This window comes from Sardina pilchardus, chromosome 7 (assembly GCF_963854185.1).
Source record: "Sardina pilchardus chromosome 7, fSarPil1.1, whole genome shotgun sequence".
Lineage (NCBI taxonomy): Eukaryota > Metazoa > Chordata > Actinopteri > Clupeiformes > Clupeidae > Sardina > Sardina pilchardus.
In genome coordinates, this window is record NC_085000.1 from 1,986,645 (window position 1) to 2,006,275 (window position 19,631).

Genomic DNA, 19,631 nt, shown 5'->3' on the forward strand with positions numbered 1-19,631 from the left:
CGTAGCTCCCCACACAGAAGCAGGAGGTCTGCTGCAAATAGCAATAGTGTTTAGTTCGCTAACAATGGTCGGTAAGATATTTAATAATTTTTAGACAGTACATCTTCATCATTCTGTAAGAAGATACCTCGATACTTGTTTTCATCCAGTGTCAAGATGTTCGAGAAAGCATTTCGTGTGAAGTCCAATACAGTAATTAAAGGATCTGACAGGTGTGAATTCTTGCTTACTAGATGTATAGCCCAAATAAAACTACTCAATGCAGAAATATATGTCACCATACAATGAAATAATTGATACATTTTGTGTTTTGACCCAATTTTACGTAGTAGCCTAGCGTAGTAGCCTACATATCATCCAGATTTGTCAGCTGTGTGCCCCATATGCGAATCTTGTAGCAGCAGCAATAACTTCTGTACAGGGACATCAACGTTAAACATTGTCGTTAATAACTAATCGGAAACATTGACTGTTTGTGTATTTCACGGCAATTCTCTTATCATTAGAGCCTCTACCGATGATGTGATTTAACACTGGTTGTGTAGCTGCTACAGGCTTAGGAGAAAAGAAAACGCAGAAGTATTAGTGGCCTGTAGCCCAATACCAATGAAATGGAGCAACGTTGTCGATTGTGTAATGATTACCAACACCGTGCGCCGGATAGTTTAAACTACAATTGTGTCCACATTGTATCCGTTAACATTCTTTAATGAACCTTTGTTAACTGTTACTAATTGGCATCTCTGGTTGTAGGAGAAAGCTAAGAGCTGATATCTCTACGGCGTTTCCATCCCTCTCGGTGGATGAGCTGTCGGAACTCGTTCCCAACAAAGATGAGTTGAATGTGGTGAAAGTTTATGCTCATAAAGGAGATGGCATTACATTTTATGTACTCCACAAGAATCCTATCTTCTTCCAACTCGAGAAACAAATTTACCCCACAGGTAGGCCTACAAAATGTCTGTTGCCAAACCCCGTTAGTCTTGGCCTATAAGGTGGCATTATGTTGAAATGCTGCTCTGCACACATTGATTCAAGCCTTGCATTGCTTTAAATCAGGAAGTAGCCTAGGCCTACATGTAATCGTATGAACTTCATGTGTACTACTTACATGTGTACGTTTTAGACAGGTGTTGTCGTCTATTGGTCAAGCTCTTTAAAAAAAATTTTTTTTCAGTGTACACCCTCTGGAGGTATCCTGATATGCTCCCAGCGCTCAGGACCTGGCCAGCAGTTATACAGAAATTAGTTGGCGGTGCAGGTACTGTATGTGTCAGTTGATGGAAGAAAAGGGTCATCTTTATAATCACTAACTTGACAGAACACCACTGACAATAGGCGCGTTCAAGTTGACCTCTTGCAGCAGCGAGATCTGCCGGCGGCAGCAGGGGCAGGGATACAAACGCTGCTGTGAAGTTGTACACTCTCTACTTCCCGTGGTCTAGACTTGACCATGTGACGAATCACGAGGCACGGACCAGCACGGACTCTTGTGGATATGAGGAGGCATCTAAACACCTGCACACACGTCAGGGATGTAAAAGCCAATTAGGGCAAAGACCTGACGTCATGAAGGCAGGGTCTAGGCTCCGCTGCGCTCCGCAGTACCTCAGACGCGGCTGCTCTGCTGCTCCGCAGCTGCCTGGCCACGCCTTGCTCCCGCGATAAGTTGAGGCCATGTGATACCGACTGCCGAGTCGAAAACACACCCATCTAGACCATCGTGGACAGATTTTTAACCACGTGCATCTTGTGCTGCGCAGTTTTTGTGCTGTGCAGCCATCTTGAACGCGCCTATTGTGAGCTTGGCAAAATAATTTAACTGTATGTGTTATGCTGCAGAGGGATTCCTCAGTGCATTTACACGTGTGCCCATCTCTTTCCATCAGATCTCATGCTGCCTGGGGTTGTTACGCCTCCGTCCGGTCTCCCTGAAGTTGCTCGTGGAGATGTCTGTGCCATTACTGTGGTTGGAAATAGGTATGCAAGACTGCGCTTTCCAACGTTGTTAAAGCAATAGTTCGGAATTTTGGACATAGGACCTCATTTCCAATTCAGTCTGGGTGATATAGGTCGGTGAAGACCATTTTCAGTGAATTTCTGCCCTTCCTATGAGTTGCAGCATTCATCTCGTGCTAATCAGGTGCCAATTAACGCAAGTCAACGGTAACATCCAGCCTGCCACTGAAAACACTCCACAGAACACCCGAAACAAATACATTTTAACGTCAGACTATCGATGCACATGCCTAGTGTTGATAGAACCATGTTAGAAATAAAACGAACCTTGCATCGCATTGCAATAGCCTAGTTTGTTCCCTGTATGGCAGTGGCGGATTGATATTGAGAAACTAGTCCCTCAAAATGTAATAAATCATTGAGTTGCAAGGTTAGTTTTATTTCTAAAATTATTCTATCAACACGGACATGTATATCGATAGTCCGACGATTTAATTGACTTGTCTCGTGTGCGGTGGAGTGAGTAAGACTGTTGTTGATGTCAGACTGATGTTACCGTAGAAATGTGTTAGCTCAAAACCAGCGTTAGCAAAGGGGGACGTTGCAACTGAAGGAAGGGGCTAAACGCGATAAAAACGGTCTCCACCGACCTATATCACCTCGGTAAAGTTGGAAATGAGGTCCTATGTCCAAAATTCCGAACTATTCCTTTAAGTGGCTAATAACCTTACACATCAACACATTCTTTCCTATTACAGTATGCCCATAATATAGTAAGAAAGTGTTTTTGGTGGTAGTAGATATGTATAGGATACATGTATGGAGGGCTGTTCAGGTACCTATTTGTTTCCAGTGGAGCGTTAATTGTTTTGTAACTGCATCTTCTGTTGTATTTTGCTCCTTACAGTACATGTTCACTCCAACACTGAAGATATGGTTTGCCCAATAATAGCAACTTTTAACACATGCATAAATCCTTTTACATCGTAATGTGCTGATTCACTTGATTCAACAATGCGAGTCTGGGTAGATTCTAAATTACATTAACAATAGCGGCAGGTTCAAACATACTGTATCTGGCTCCGCTGGACCTGGTACCTGAACAGTCTGTGCATATGCCTATTGAACAGAGCCTCTGTGATTGAAGGTTTTCAGATCACTAGACTAAATGGCTGAAAATTAGCAAGAAGCTTGAAAGCTCCCTCCTAAAACTTGAAAACTATTGTTTGTTCCAAGAGCGCCTGTTGCTGTGGGAACTGTTACCATGTCCAACTCTGAGATGGCAAGCAGTGGCATGAAGGGCAAGGGAGTGAATGTCCTCCACACCTACATGGACCAGCTATGGTGAGGACCACAGTGCTACTGTGTACTGAACTGCCCTGCCAGACCTATATCACTCTTACAGCAGTATTAATGTTTTTTGATAGGTAATTAACACTAGAAGCGCCAAGCGCCGGTCATTTGACCGCTGAGACGTATTACTTAAAGCGCCATGCTGGTTTGACCTAGATATACCTAGAACTTCCGGTCTGCGGTCCTGGGAAATATATATATATTTTCACTCGATTAAATTCCAGGACCCCTACATTCACGACTTTTCCTAACTACGCGTGTTTTATCACCCAGTATTTTTACATGATCAAAAGCACACTGGTACTAGCTAGTTTAGAGCTATTTTGCTCTTACTTATGTGACAACACTGCCAGTCTCACGTTTGGCCTTGTTTTTTCAGGCTGCGGTTCTCTTTCATAGCAGATGTCGCAAGGGCTCCCTCCTATAAGTTTCCTGTCAGTCGGGCATGAGAATAATATTTTACCATAAAACATTTATACAGTGGGGAGCACATGTATTTGATACCATGCTTAAACAGGAATATAAAATCATCATTTGACAATTGATCTTAATGCCTTAATTAAAAAAATCAAACCGCCAAGGACACCAATTTTTTTTGATACATTGAAGAATGTATCGTACATAAATATAGTAGCCAGAATTAAATTTAAATCTCTCACTCTGGCCTATAGGACACTGACTGGATCTGCTCCTAGCTACTTCAGTTCTTTGATCAAGATGTACATTCCCAACCGCCCATTGCGATCTTCTGAGGAGCGTCTGTTATGTCGACAAACCATTCATGCTAGGTCAAACTGTAGATCCTATAGACCCCTTCACAACGGATAAACATTCGGAGTGGCGTGACGTCAGTGGCGGCAGAAAAGTTAGACGGCTATTGAAAAGCACTAGTAATGCGGCTAAAATTAGTCCGTAACCTTTGATGAAATGGCTAACGATATAAAACAGTATGTACATACACTCAGTGTATGGGATTGGGAGGATTATTTGAAAAAACTTTGAAAAAACGTAGGCTACGTTATCAGGTGGGATCATTCTGACAGATCCCCATTCTAAGTGAATGGAAAGAAGACGTCGCAAGATTGCCCTCCGTTGAATGGCCAGATATTTATAATTACGTTATTGAAAAACCGAGCGTATACAGTAAGGAGAAGTGGCGGGTGTATAGATCATTGGATATATAACTATGTCCCAAATGGTCATGTCTAAGATTTACAATACAATGACATATCGGATGAGTTTAGCGTTGTCGCTGATGGCAGTTGATGGTTGTTTTGCCGCCAGCGAACGTAGTGACGTAGGCTCAGCAGGGGTCTATTCTTCAGTGGTTCCGTGTTGGTGGAATGAGTTGCCCAGTGCTCTCCGTTCCAGCAACAGTTTTGGATCTTTCAAGAGGGGTCTTAAGGCATATTTGTTTAATATGCACTTAGTCTTTTGAGCGTTTGTTATGTGTTATGGTTTGTATAATAGTATTGTTTTGTTATAATTTGTCCATTGTTAGAATTTGACATTTATTTTGCTATTGTCCTTAAATTTAGCCATACCCTATAGTTATTGTTATTATATAATTAACTGAGTGACTTATTTGATTGCTATTCTCATTTCATTGTTTTATTTCTCATTAGGTTAGTGCTTAATTGATTGTTTTATTGATAATATTGCTATTCTCCTTTTTTGTAATTGTTCACTGTTATTTAATTTGTATTGTTATTTATTTGTATGTCGCTTTGGACAAAGGCGTCTGCTAAATAACCATAACCATAACCATAACCATAACCATAACCATAAATAAATGTTTTCCTTAAATGCTAGGGGAAGGAAGTATTTGACCCCCTATGTAATCCTATGGGAATTTAACACATAGGGTTAACAGGGGCATATAGGGGCAGATTTTTATTTTTAAAGGCCAGCTATTTCATGGATCCAGGATATTATGCATCCCGATAAAGTTCCCTTGGCCTTTGGAATTAAAATAGCCCTACATCATCACAGGGTTTCCGCTATATAGCTACATTTTACCGTGGCGGCCCGCCGCACCTTAATTTCTGCCGCCACACCTTCAGAATTTTCATAGCCTATGTAATTGAATATATCAACACCAAAGAACCTTTTTTATCAATCGTTTCTGTCTACACATTTCTCCGCTGTCTTTGCGTCCGGGCGGAGCGCAGTTTCACTTGCATACTTGACGGACGGTTGACTGCCCAGGCCTTGCAACGTGAATGTCTCGCAGTGTAGCCTACATTGAATGTAAAACATGTAGCCTAATGTTTAAGAATGAAATAGTCCAAATGAATTATTATTATTACGAGGACATTCTAGCTCTAATTTCTTGCGAGGCTACAGCACTGAAGCGCCAAATTCGTCTTTCTCCACCGTGTTAAAATAAACAATTTATTTTGTTATCGTTATCAGAAGCTAGATGGCCTATAGCCTACAGTACGTCTCACTGTAATGCTTGTATTTCACGCATTTGCCTTTAGCATGGGCCATCGGGATTCGTTATTTGTAAAAGTTGTTTACTTCAACTGTTATTTACTTCGACTGGACTGTGCGATCGCAGCCTTACTTTCACTTTCTGCTGTCGGCAAGCAGGTAGCTTAATAACGTGGGATGCGTAACATATCAGTGAGGGATCTGTAGACTGGGCTATTTAAGATTTTAGATGAGTGACAGCGATATAATCTTAAGTAGCTTTGCCACCAATATTTTTAGCCATTCCTCTAACTTGTTTTTCAAAAAAATCAGGAAAATAAAATGCCATCCTGCAAGCTTTGCCACTAATATGTTTAGCCATTCTTCTAACTTGTTTTTAAAAAAAAAAAAAAAAAACAGGAAAATAAAATGCTCTGAGCCATCCTGCAAACTTATTTAATTTCAATAAAATGTGTTCTTGCACATACAGTATGGTGTGAGATTTATATGTTCAGGGGGTTGGGGTCAGGGGTCACTCTGGGGTTGGGGGTGTTCGTTGGTTTAGTCTCCCTCACTGTCTTGTAAACTGACTAGCTCTGCAGGTTATGCTTGTTGCAGGTATTTTAAGACTAGGTTTATCATTTATTTTGAACAGTCACCATTTTAGGGTGTTTTTTTGTAAATGTTCAACTCAAATACCCCGTACCCTCCTTTTGGGGTCGGGGTCCCTGAGCCGTGGTCCTGGCCCCCGCACCTTCAAAGACATCCTAGGGGAAACACTGCATCACATACCCTTCACCATAGCTAGAGATTGGCATGGTGCTTTTTCCAGGAGGCCTATTAGCCTGTTTGATTTGCATAGAGCTCAATGAGCATCAAACAGGGTAATAGGCCTACTGGAAAAAGCACCATGCCAATCTCTAGCTATGGTGAAGGGTATGTGATGATGTGGGGCTATTTTAATTCCAAAGGCCAAGGGAACTTTATCAGGATGCATAATATATTTATGCATATATATAATATATGCATAATACTTTATCAGGATGCATAATAATAGGAAGATAGGATTTTTCCTATCTTTGAAACTTAAAAGTTAGGACAAGCACTTAGGATATTTTTCTGTAATACGGCCCCTGGCTACTATGTTATTGAAACCAGACTAGGTTAGGATTCGTCTTTGTTCCAGGTCCGTGATCATATTCGGCTGCGCGAACATAGGCTACCTATTAGAGTGAATAGAAGTGAATTTGGGGAGTGAATTATAACTAGCCACCCATTCATTTTAGAGCTTAGATTATCTGCCCAAACCCGAACTGCGGGCCGGTGTTACGGATCTCGAGATCCAACAACACCGTTGTTGGGCTGAAATTGTTCATCTGTCCCCTCGGTTCCGTCGGGTCAGGCTCCTAATCACAGAACGCATGCCTCCATTTTAAAATAGCCTATAAATAACATTTCTAAGTAGCATACAAAATGTTTTTAAACAAAATATGAAAAATAAAATACTGTTTTTACCTCAAACAACACAAATCAACACAAATAAATGAACAGATAACTCAAACGTGCTGTATGTCATGATGAAACAACCACAGACTATCAACACGGTCTGACACGAATGACACATGGCTTAGTGCAAACTGAATTTATGACCAAACGATTTGATTCGTGCACGAAGCACCATCTAGCTATCATTATGTGTAAGTAACAGCGTCCCAGTCTGAGGACTCAGCGGTCTTTTTGCTGCCTCAGCCGCGTTTGAAGTAGTTCACACCAGCACGGTGCTTCTAGCAGGAAGTCAAAGCGGTCTAATGACCGGGGCGCGGCACTTCTAGGTATAAGTGGGTCAGAACAGCACGGCGCTTCTAGTGTTGACGCTTGGATAGCTAAACTGTTTTTGCTCATAGCACAGGTGCTACAGACGTTGAGAGTTTTGTAGCACAATCCACATAATCTCTGGCATCTACTGTATGTGCAGTTACACCTCACATGTATGCTAAAATCTAGAAAACATTTTAAAATAAAGAGTCACCGGTGCTTAGAGAGTAAGTAATTCGTAGTGTAGCACCCCTCTACTCCCCTCTAATAGAAATAAACCTGTAAAAGTAACCAGGGTTGCTGTTATCATTTAGTGATAGTTTAGGCCAGTTCTAGGTACAGTTAGGGGGGGGGGGGAATTGACAATAGACAGATGTAAAGTAGTAATTAAATAATGCAAATTTATTTTATACAGATACCTTGTTCTCTCTAAGAGGAAAGAAGAGAGACTATGAATATAAGTAAAATAGAAAACCCCACAAAATAATAAAAGAGCTCTTAAAAATGCAAATATCAAATAAATAATAAAACTCAAATGTCCAAAATAAACGTGCGCACCTCTAAACATTCTAATAATAACGTCTCCTATCTCTTACTGTGCATTCAGACCACTGATCTATAAAGACTTCAGGTTTATATCCAGGTATATTTTATCCAGGTATTCTTTATAGATCAGTGATTCAGACCAAGACCGTCAAAAGCGTCAAGAGCGCCGGAAATCATTCATTTTCTATGGAGAGTCGGCGTTACCAGCGTCAAAAGCGTTCTGGCCGTGAGCGTGGATTCATGAGCTTCACAGGCGTCAAAAAAAAGTTGAGCCTCACTGTGCGTTCAGACCAAAAGCGTCAAAAGCGTCAAAGTCACTAGTGAAGCTCATAGCCGGACGCTCAACCCAGTTCAGCGCCGAAAGCGTCAAAGCCACGACGTGAAACCTTCAAACAAACCACAATCAGCAATCCTGAGAGTTCCAAATTCTAATTGGTTGACGCCGAACCGTGTCATAGCTCATTACCATAAAGTTAACTGAGGCTCAACTTTTTTTTGATGCCCGTGACGCTCATGAAGCCACGCTCACGCCCAGAACGCTTTTGACGCCGGTAACGCCGACTCTCCATAGAAAATGAATGATTTCCGGCGCTCTTGACGCTTTTGACGGTCTTGGTCTGAACGCACAGTCAGTTAACTTTATGGTAATGAGCTATGACACGGTTCGGCGTCAACTAATCAGAATGTCAAACTCGCAGGATTGCTGCTTATGGTTTGTTCGAATGTTTCACGTCATGGCTTTGACGCTTTCGGTGCCAAACTGGGTTGAGCGTGGAGCTATGAGCTTCACCAGCGACTTTGACGCTTTTGATGGTCTTGGTCTGAATGCACAGTTAGGAGTTTGTTACCAACCAAAGGTCATATATAATCATACAATTCAATATATTCATTAATGACTTCTATGGTAATCCATAACATATATAAATATAATATCCTTACATTAACATTACTAAAAGAAAAATATAGCCGCAAGCGGCGATGCGGGCCCTCGCACCTGCGATCCGGACCCGTGACATTCCGGAATCTAACTAAGCCACACCCTAGGCCAGAGCTCTGTCCCTGACTAGCGATAGCAATACCACCCATGCCCACCAAATTAGGTTAATTTTAATGAAAGTATGTAGTGAGCCACAACAGACAACACGCTATATGCCGCTATAAAGTCCCTAAGCCACACCCTAGGCCAGAGCTTGGTCTCTGAATAGCGGCAGCAATAACACACAAGTCCACCAAATTTGGTTCATTTTTGTGAATGTATATGTCAACCACAACAGACAATGCGCTAGGTGGCGCTATAGAGTCCCTAAGCTCTGTGTTAAGGGTAGATGTGTTGAGATGGGTTGAGCAAAAGGTGGAACACTCTCAGGTGGATTAGTTGAAGATTGGTTTTTTTTTTATTTTGCCCAAAAGAAGGCCCGTAAGCTATAAAATAGTTAATAATAACAAAAACCAAAGATGAAAAAGGGAAAAAAAGGAAAGAAAAACTTTTTCAATTAAGAAAATAAATTGACATAATAGTAAAAAATATACTTATACATTTTGTCTAGACGAATGTTCACTGATCAATGTTACATCACATGAGAGCTTCAAGACTACATGTCTATTCAATGCCAGCTCTCTTGAACCACTAAAACAGGATGGCTTAAGTTAGGCCCCAGTGAGCCCCTACAATTGGGTCATACCATTGTACAAAATAATACAGGGGATGCTCAAGTGACATAACAATAAAGAAGCTAAATACAGCTATAAAGACATTCCAAAATATCTAAACACTTAACATTAAAGACAATATCTAAACACTGGCACTATAAGAAGGCATAACCTTCATTCAATTTACAGCCTATAAATATCACATTTACGAAACCGGGGTTCATTTCCGGTGAACCCAGAAGTGGCATCACTGATAAGCAGGAATTCGGGCCAGGAAATCCCTTTCAAAACAATCTGACGATGAGACGCTGAACGCTGGTAAGACGAACGTTACCCACACTTTAAACTGAATGGTTACTAACTTAAAATAAACACAGCATTGATGAGACAAAACCTGTTTGATGAGTGCTTATTTTAACTGAAAAGACAATGAACATAAGTGAGTGATAACGTGATGTTAATGTATTGATGGTGAACGTGATTCTAAAGAGTTGTAATGGTTAATAGTAAGCCAGGCTAATTCACAGTTGTGTAGAATGTTTCAGACTAGTCAAGAAATTACAGAGATTGTGTGATGAATGACATGGTAATTACATAGCAGTAAACAGTTTAACAAACATACAACAAACATAAACGGACGTTAGCGCTCAGTTTTAGCGAGCAAGCAGCATTGCTGCGGTGGCGGTCGCTATGCGCCCCGTCACACTCTGTCTCTGACTAGCGATAGCAATAACACACAAGCCACCAAATCTGGTTTATTTTTGTTAATGTGTGTGCCAACCACAACAGACAATGCCCTAGGTGGCGCTATAGAGTCCCTAAGCCACACCCTAGGCCAGAGCTCTGTCTCTGACTAGCGGTAGGGATAACACACAAAACCACCAAATTTGGTTAATTTTCGTGAATGTACGCATCAACCACAACACACAATCTGCTAGGTGGCGCTATAGAGTCCCTAAGCCACACCCTAGGCCAGAGCTCTGTCTCTGACTAGCAATAGCAATAACAGACAAGCCCACCAAATTTGGTTCATTTTGGTGAATGTTTGTGTCAACCACGACGGACAACTCGCTGCTAGGTGGTGTTATAGAGTCCCGAAGACACACCTTAAGTCAAAGCCCTGTCTCTGACTATCAATAGCAATTCCACATGTAGCTGCGAAATTACATCCAAATTATTGCCTTTTTTCTGCCTATAACACAAACGTCCTGTTTCTTTAATAAGTCGCCATAATTCAAACCTTTGCCATTTCAATATGCTTCAAAAATTAAAAAATCTGTTCGCAATTTCTCTTGAGCAACCCCTCCAGATCATTTTACTGCCCATATGACATGATTTCGATAAACCGTCTAGGAGAAGTGTTGATAATGATAATCATAACCCAAATTTGTCTAAGATTCACTATGTAGTCTAAATGTAAAAGCCACACCCTAGGCCAGAGCTCTGTCTCTGAGTAGCGACCGTAATTCCACATGTAGCTGCCAAATTACAAGAGTTTTGGAGCATGCCAAGTTGGTGAAAAAAGGCCACACGTGGCACGCGCTATGAGGATGAGAGCATAATAATAATAATAATAATAATCTGAGTAAAAACAATAGGGCCTTGCACCTACGGTGCAGCCACTGCTACAGCGGCCGCACCTCGGTGCTCGGGCCCTAATAAGAATAAGAATAATCTGAGCCAAAACAATAGGGCCTTGCTACGGTGCAGCCACTTCAGTGGCCTCACCTCGGTGCTCGGGCTCTAATAATAATCTGAGCAAAAACAATAGGGCCTTGCGCCTACGGTGTGGCTGCACCTCGGTGCTCTGGCCCTAATAATAATAATAATAATAATCTGAGCAGTAACAATAGGGCCTTGCACCTACGGTGCAGCCGCTGTTTCAGCGGCCGCACCTCGGTGCTCGGGCCCTAACAATAAAGTAAAAGTAAATCTCCGACTGGCGAGCAGCTAACGGTGCTAATCACTCGCAAGCAAAATGCTAGCGGTGTATCTCAACTCACCGGAGTTCTTGGGAAAATATAGAAAAGGTCCTCAAGAGATGTAGAAAAAGATGTAGAAGTAAAAGGTAGAAGGTAGTTGATCGAGTAGAATTTATCAAGAAAAGAGTTAGAATAGAGACAAATATTTTTTCAGAAGAGAGTAATTCAAAAAGGTGTCTAATCAAGTATGGTCATTCGTTCAAGTGAAGTCTCTAGAAGTAGGAAAATAAACCCGTCACCTAGGAGATGTTTACAGTATGTCTTTCGGAATGCATAGATAGATATAATCATGTAAACTCAGCTTTTTATCTTATATATTAAATATTTATTATATTCATATATTTATTTAATTACTGTACTCAGACCAGTATAATACTGTGTGGTCTTCATAACCAACTTTTAAAGTGGATTACAGTAGCACAGACTGTCTTTTTTTTGTAGCATGTCTTGTGTATACCAATGTAGCAATGCACAGCCCTAGATAGGGATGTTTACTCTTTCAGCTACCCATGTCAAGTTTTCTTTTTCTCCACCAAAAATCCGTTCCCTTGTTCTTTTTTAATCATCACTTTGTAAATATTACTTCCTCAGGGCATTTGGAGATAAGAGTGCTCCTCCTACCATCGCTAAAGACTATGACAAGGATGTGGTGGAAATGTTCGAGGAGAGTGGAGGTGAGGAGGAGGGGGAAGAGAGAGCGCAGGAGAACGGTGAAGGAGAACCTCACCCCACCCCTGAGGGCGGTCGACCGACAGACGTCAACTCCGCCTGTCCAGACATCCAGCAACTAAGCCTAGCCAAGGGAGAGGAGGGGCAGGCCGAGGAGGAAGACGTAGAAGAAGAGCTGGAGGACCAGGACTCCAGATCTCCTCAAGGTGGGAGAAGCTCAAGAGGAGGAAATTAAGGGATTTCAGTGAGATCGTCTTTCCCTGCCTTAGGCCTTGTTTTTTGAAGGGGTAATAAGTTAAACTGTGCTAATGAAGGCCTTTGCGAGCAGTGGAATGACAGCCCTGTCAACCTTTTCAGGCATCCCTGCAGCAAGAACAAAAGCACAGTCTTTAAGGTTTCCAGGAAGGTTCAGACTGAAGAATTAACATTAAATGGACATTTTGACACACAGTTACAGTTTTAAATAGTGTGAGGAGATGCATTGATTAGATTATGAAGTCACTTGTGTCTACTTGTGTTATTATTCTCCAATCATGTATTGTATGTCAACATGTATTACACAACTATTCATATAGTTTATGTGGACGCAGAGTTGTAGAAGTCCGGCTTCAGGAAGTACAAATCCTACCTGTTCTACCTATGCACCTAAAACAGGTGATGACACAAATTATCTGATCTACCTGGCTAAGTTTAGTTGAGTTGTGCTAATTAGAATCTGCTGGTTTAGCGAATGGTTGGAACAAATATGTGGTCGGACTTTTACTTTCTGAAGCCACATTTTAACTCTCAGTGTTGAACGAGGTGTCAGCAGGGAGACTGTATGAGGCCCTGGGGTGCGCTTGACCTCCCCGTGTACCTCTGCAGGGGACAGCATCAGGATTAGAGAGGAGACACAACTCTGGGCAGACAACCTTGCTCCAGGGGTGCTGTGGAATTGGAGCCTTTCAGTGTCCAGTGGGAATATTGACGTTTTGTCTTTTTGTTGTTGATGTTGTTTACAGAGCAGATGGATGAGTTACTCCTCCAGTGTTTCTTCCATGCACTCAAAACCAAGGTGAAGAAGTCAGAGCTCCCCCTATTGACCAGCACCTTCCTGCGGAACCACATGGTGTCCTGCTGGTACGACTATCCCACTCATCTCATCCCCCAGTGACGCACCCCTAAACACACACTAATGTGTCTAGTCACACACCAACTATGCGTAGAATCTACTCAGCTGACGCAGACAGTCCGGCCCTGGGGTTTTATTGTCTTTATGGAGTGTGGATGTACTCTGGATGTTTGCACTTCCCATGCACTTCCAAAAGTCCTGCCAAGTCTTTAGTTCAACCATTAAGTAAACCAGCTCCTAATTAGCAGCCAGTTAGACCAGATAATGTGTGATATCACCTGTGTTAATTGCACAGGTAGAAGGAATATACAGTATGGCAGGACTTTTACTTTCTGGCCTCGGGATGTCCACCTATGGTTTTGAGAGTAGTAATTCCTAGCTTCATCGCACTGTAGCTTGAATGTGATTCTCTTGCTATGTCACTTAGGATAAAAATATCTGATAAATGATTAAGAATGAATGCACTCTTTCCTTTTATCCAGCCCTAGTGGGAAGCAGCTTGACATTAAGAAATCCAGCTACAAAAAGGTATAGTGTTGTTTTTAAGCCACTCTACAACACAACAGTCAAAATACTACTCTTTCTGACAGGTTTTTAAATGATTATACCTCAAATAGTATTTCAGTGATATAGTGTTTCAGTGACATTTTCATGTCATCCAATGTAAATTGAAATGTTTAATTTTTGCTATTATCTCCTCCAAAAACAAAAGAGCAAAGGGACTCTTGTGACTCCTGTAGAGATGTGGAATAGAATGCTTCGGGTGAATAACCCGAAGATAACTGAAAAACATCAAATGGTCCAAGTAGACGCCGTGTTATTTCTAGAGATATATGACAGAAGTACTAGGCCTGCTGGAGAGTGGAAGTAGGCCAGACTCATGAAAACACAGCTGCATCAAAGAGATGACTCGCAAGACCTCATCAAAATATCTCACTGAAAACACCACATACAGATGGTACGGGTTGAGAATGCTCCTTTCTTTCCCGCACATCGGGACTCCCGAAGCATCGGGAAAACTGCAACCGCAAGGGGGCAACATAGACCGCCCTAATAATATGAAGGTTCGGCTCATGGAAAAACCCGAGGACTCCGCGCTGGTGACAAGCGGAGAAAAGAGACATGACGCTCGGCATGTTAGATTGCAGTTGCAGAGTTTTCGAATGTTTACAGCCTACCTCACAGCTCTCTCACTCGACGTAGCCTATAACTCAGTCAGTCCAGCAGAGATGCCAGAGCAACGTTTTGGTCAATGGAGGGGGAGAGAAATGCTCCGCATATCCGTCTCATTTAATCATTAAAATGAAAGTGATGACTGGCGAAATTAATCAAACGACGTTTCAATAAACCATTGTTGAAATGAATGAAAATGGTTTTAGAAAATCGCCTATAGGCCTATCAGAAGGAAATAGCCTTCAATTCAACCTGAAATACTCGAAAGGCAACCTTAGATTAATTCATGAATTCATTACGGTTAGCCTAAGACCGCATTTCCGTGTATAGGCTATTTTAAAACGGAGGCATGTTCATTTTAACCGGCGACGCTGGGTAGCCTACATGTACCCAGCACTTGTTATCACAGATTTTGTCCCCACCACTTTTGACGACTGAAAATAAAATGTATTTAACAGAAATCTCTTTAATACATGCCTATGCTTGTCACTTTACTTATAACCGTAGGCTACATGCATGGAGAATATCGCGCATTTTGTAACATTGTAACAATGGATGGTCAGATATGCGATAGGGCAGTGAGGGTGATTCATTGTAACCATCGACTAGGAGGCCTATAGCTCCGCAATATAAGTTTCTAGCAACGTATGTAGGCCTATCGTAGCCTAGGCTATGCATGTTCATGTTGATTCAGAGATAGGCATAGACTACCATAGGCTGCTGGGCGTCAAGCTATATGACAGCATTTTATCATGTGGTGAATTAATAACTAACGTCAGTTTAACATGTCAGAACTTTTGATCGGCGTTTCAAGTCCATGGGGCGAATAAAGCATAACGATGTACAATCGAGCTGTGGCGCAACTGGCTGGAGCATGTGCTAGGTACGCCAGCGATCGGGGTTCGAAACCCATTTGAAGAACCTCTCCGGTACTCATCAAGAGAAAAGTTGTCGTTTTATTAAAAAATGAAAGATTTTCTGTTTTGCGATTTTTTTTATGTTTGCGATGTCTGCCGAAAAGAAAAGTTAATCGCCTATGTGAATTCGTGGTTCAGCGCACACTCACGCACATTTTTACATTGACGAGTCGGGCTCAGGTGTCTGTCGAGAGAGAAGAGGGAGAGGCAGTCGTCCTCAGTGCCACAGACGAGTGTGGGGGAGGGGGCATGAGCGCACAAGACAATTGCTCTTCATGAAATGGATCTCACATACGGCTGTCGATTTTTAAATGTAGCCTAGGCCTACTACACCACTTGCAAAATCGGACGTGGCACAATTATTAGGCTACTGGATTTAATATAGCAAATCCATGGACTTTGTTCATCCTGTATATACAATAAGTATAAAATCCGACAATCCAAAACGATAACGAGATCTCCCAGAAACGAAAAACAAGTTTGTTGAGTAGCCTAGTCCTTCCAACAATCTCAGCTTTTGCGTTTGATAGATAAAAGGCATCCTGTCCTGCTGTATTCCAATGAGAAAAAAAACATCCAAGGTATAGGGTCACGGTAATGCAGAATGCATGAATCTCTCTCTCTCTCTCTTTCTCTCTCTCTCTCTATATATATATAGACCTGGCTTTTTACCAAATGGCGAACCTCGAAAATTATTTAGGATATAGAGCCGTATCCATTACGCACTACAGTTTTTAGGCTATTGTTTTATTTGAGTGTTTTTGTCTACCATGGCAAACATAGTTGAAACGTTCGCTCTAAACGTATGTATTGTTTTAAGAGAATATGCCAATGATAATGGCACTTTGTAAAAACAACAAATTCTTAGGATTTGTCCTCTCACCTGCAGCAGGCCCATTCAAAAGCCCATCCACCTCATTTGCATTTGAAAGAGCCAATCACTAAAGTGACACATTTAGTCTGGAAAAAGTAGCAGGCTAGCCTACTTTATGAGTTTTTTTGACCCCTCTAATAAATTGCCTATAGGCCTACTACGATATGGAGGGAAGGGCTGCCTAACATTTTATCTTATGTTTGCGATGTCTGCTGAAAAGAAAAGTTAATCGCCTATGTGAATGTTTACGCTATTTAAGTTTAGGATTTGGTAGACAAGACAACCTCGGAAAAGTTCTTCAGATAAACATTTTTTTATTGAATTAAAGGAAAGAAAATGTATCACCGGGGTTTCGGGGCTTGCAAAGGCATTCGTTGATCTTATCGATGCAGTCCTTGCGGCCACTTCTCCCCATCGTAGGAAACTTTCTGTTTAGTGTTGACAACACAAAGGCCTTCACGTTGTGTGGCAGTGCTTGCTTGCCCTTCGATCCATCCCAGTTGGTGGTTTTGCACCTGTCCCTGAGTTATAGTCTATATGGGTCTTCAACCGGGGATCAAGGCGTTCTGCGTGAATTCATTAATCCAACGTTCTCCGCGATGTCATACCATCAAAATGAAACGATAACGATAATCTTGTGTGTTTGTGTTTCCTTGTGTAAGACAAGTTATATTTACACAAGATGCAGAGGCTCTCTGTCTGTATCAGGTTGAGCAAATGAAGCTTTGCCTGAATTTAGCTGAATTTATACCACCAGAGAAGGTTAAAGCGGAGCTTCTCACACTTGAATATTAATTTGCCAATGTGAATGTAACGGTAACACAGCAACGTTGTATCTAAGACAGCGGCAATATAAACGAAAATGATAGTAGCAGTGGTGTAAACGGGATAATCAACTCCGCGCCGTGCGTTTATAGGAAAATAATGCACTGCAATAATGCCTGCGGCGTCGGGACCTTATTAACACTTAAAACGTGCATTATTTTCCTAGAAACTTCCCTTTCTATCCCTTACATATCCACCTTAGTTGACCCTTGTGACATTCATTCTATTATAGGGCGAGTTTATGCAACACTATGTAAAGAATTATCAGAAACGAGTTGTATAAAGCAGTTACCCCCCTGTTAATAATAACTTATGTTTAGAATGTGTGCGTTCGTGTGTGTGCGTGCGCGTACGTGCATGCATGTAGGCACTAATGACTGACGGTTCAAATGATAGGCATGATTTGAGGTGTGCCAGGTGTGGGGGTCCGTGCTCAGTCTCTCACAGCCAAGGGGTCCTTGGGCTGAAAAAGGTTGAAGACCCCTGGTCTATATGAGTAAGCGCTTATGCTCTAACCGCATAATAAAAGAAGCACCTGCATTCCACAGCAGTGCTTATGGCAAGGCTATTAACACCTGTCACTGAGCTATGGACAAGCAGTTATGCTCGAAAATTATCATAATAACAGACACACCTAATTGTATGGCTCTATGTTTAAACACATAAATTTAGCAAGCATTTCCTCCCGATAGCAGCAACGTTTGCTTTCTTTTTCTGTCGGTCCGCGGTTGCTTGGTCAATTGCGCAGCAAATTATCAGATCACCGGACCTAATTTCACTCCATGTCTCGCGGACCAGCAGCAGTCTCCACGTTTCGCGGCCCATAGTTTGAGAAACGCTGCATTAAAGTGTCATTTGGTTGTAGGCTGTATGTTTAGCGATTTCTTTGTGTGTTTTTCATTGTAGTGTGTGTGCATTGAGTAGTTCCTTAAAATACGGAACAAAGAGCGTCCCGTAGCCGTTCAATACGGAAAAAGACTAACTATTACCTATATATTTCTTATAACGAAACGCGAAGAAAAAATACGAGGACTGACCGTCTCGTTTCTCCGCGTTTCCCCCAATACCATGGCGACAAAGAGAAATAAATATGATTTGACATTTAAGCTGATTGCTGACAAATTTGCCACACAATTCGGGAGAAGCAGCGGACAGGAGCGCCACCACAAGCAAGCACTTCTAGCCCAAATTAACATGGCAACGTTGCCTATGACTAAAGTGTCTAAGTAGGCTAGTCCTACTAATATTACATTTGATTGGTAACATGTTTGTAGCGCGCCAGTTTACCCATCCCCTACATCAAAACAGCTTAATCAATCAAAGAATCAGCTGTGTCGGCGTTAGGCTGTAGGCGATTTTCTATAACCATTTTCATTCATTTCAACAATGGTTCATTGAAACGTCGTTTGAATAATTTCGCCAGTCATCACCTTCATTGTAATGATTAAATGAGATTAAGGAGTCGACTATTGACGGATATGCGGTCTTCATGATTTGGAAATGTGGGATGAAACTTTCTGCCACCTGGTGGTTGTTTGGGTACATTGCCTTAGCCTCGAAAAAAATCGGCTTGACGGCCTGCGGGATCTCTTCGGGAGTCCCGCGGGAGAAGGTGCATTCTCAACCCGTACCCACTGTAGAGCAGACCTATGTGGTGCCGGACCATTCTGCCTGATATGAAATGGAATTCAGTAATTTTGTCTGTTTTTTTCCCTCTCTCACTCGCCTCCTGTGTCTGTGGTCTCACCTCCACTACCGTCTTCCTCCAGCTGTCCAAGTTCCTGCAGTGCATGCAGACAGAGCACCAGCTGGTGCAGGTCAAGGAGCTGAGTAAAGGCGTGGAGAGCATTGTGGGGGTGGACTGGAAACACCGCGAGTAAGTGTCCCGCACTCCCCCCTGGTCACTCCACACCAGCACACTCACAATGTGAAGTCAGTGATGGCACAACACACACAGGAGAGGTAGCTCACCCCTCCCTTCAATATTCCCAGATAAATTCCACGCAGGGCATCATTTTTGTTTGGGGGACCCCACTTTGTTTGTTTCCAATTTTCCGAGCCTGGGCTGCCTAAAGAGACCAGGGGCCTCATGTACTAAGAATTCCTACCAAAACATTGTATACATGAAAACCTGGGAAGTAGCGCATGCACACAAAAAAATCAGATGTATGAAACTATGCGTACGGAGCAATCTGCCCAGCTTTTCTTTGTACATCCCTATTAACGTGAAATTAAGCGCACATGCACAAGCACTACACTCCACCCTCTCTCCTCCCTCCTCCCTCAATCACACTCATTTTGATATGCTAACTAGAGGGCCACTCGAGCGCAGACCTCTGCCA

The 19,631-nt window shown here is 42.1% G+C and overlaps 1 protein-coding gene across 2 annotated transcripts in view; it reads left to right on the plus strand.

Moving 5' to 3' along the window:
* The window catches only part of eif2d (eukaryotic translation initiation factor 2D), a 41,096-nt gene continuing 21,465 nt past the window's right edge, over positions 1–19,631 (plus strand). The window contains exons 1-9 of one of the 2 annotated variants that reach the window (XM_062540292.1): positions 1–71; positions 754–944; positions 1,178–1,261; positions 1,890–1,980; positions 3,196–3,303; positions 12,312–12,595; positions 13,391–13,508; positions 13,983–14,028; positions 19,059–19,165. In XM_062540292.1, the coding sequence (XP_062396276.1) occupies positions 1,204–1,261; positions 1,890–1,980; positions 3,196–3,303; positions 12,312–12,595; positions 13,391–13,508; positions 13,983–14,028; positions 19,059–19,165 (812 nt within the window). In that variant the 5' untranslated portion in view covers positions 1–71; positions 754–944; positions 1,178–1,203. Of the gene's footprint in view, positions 213–753; positions 945–1,177; positions 1,262–1,889; positions 1,981–3,195; positions 3,304–12,311; positions 12,596–13,390; positions 13,509–13,982; positions 14,029–19,058; positions 19,166–19,631 lie in introns of both variants that reach the window. The other variant, XM_062540291.1, reaches the window with a different exon arrangement.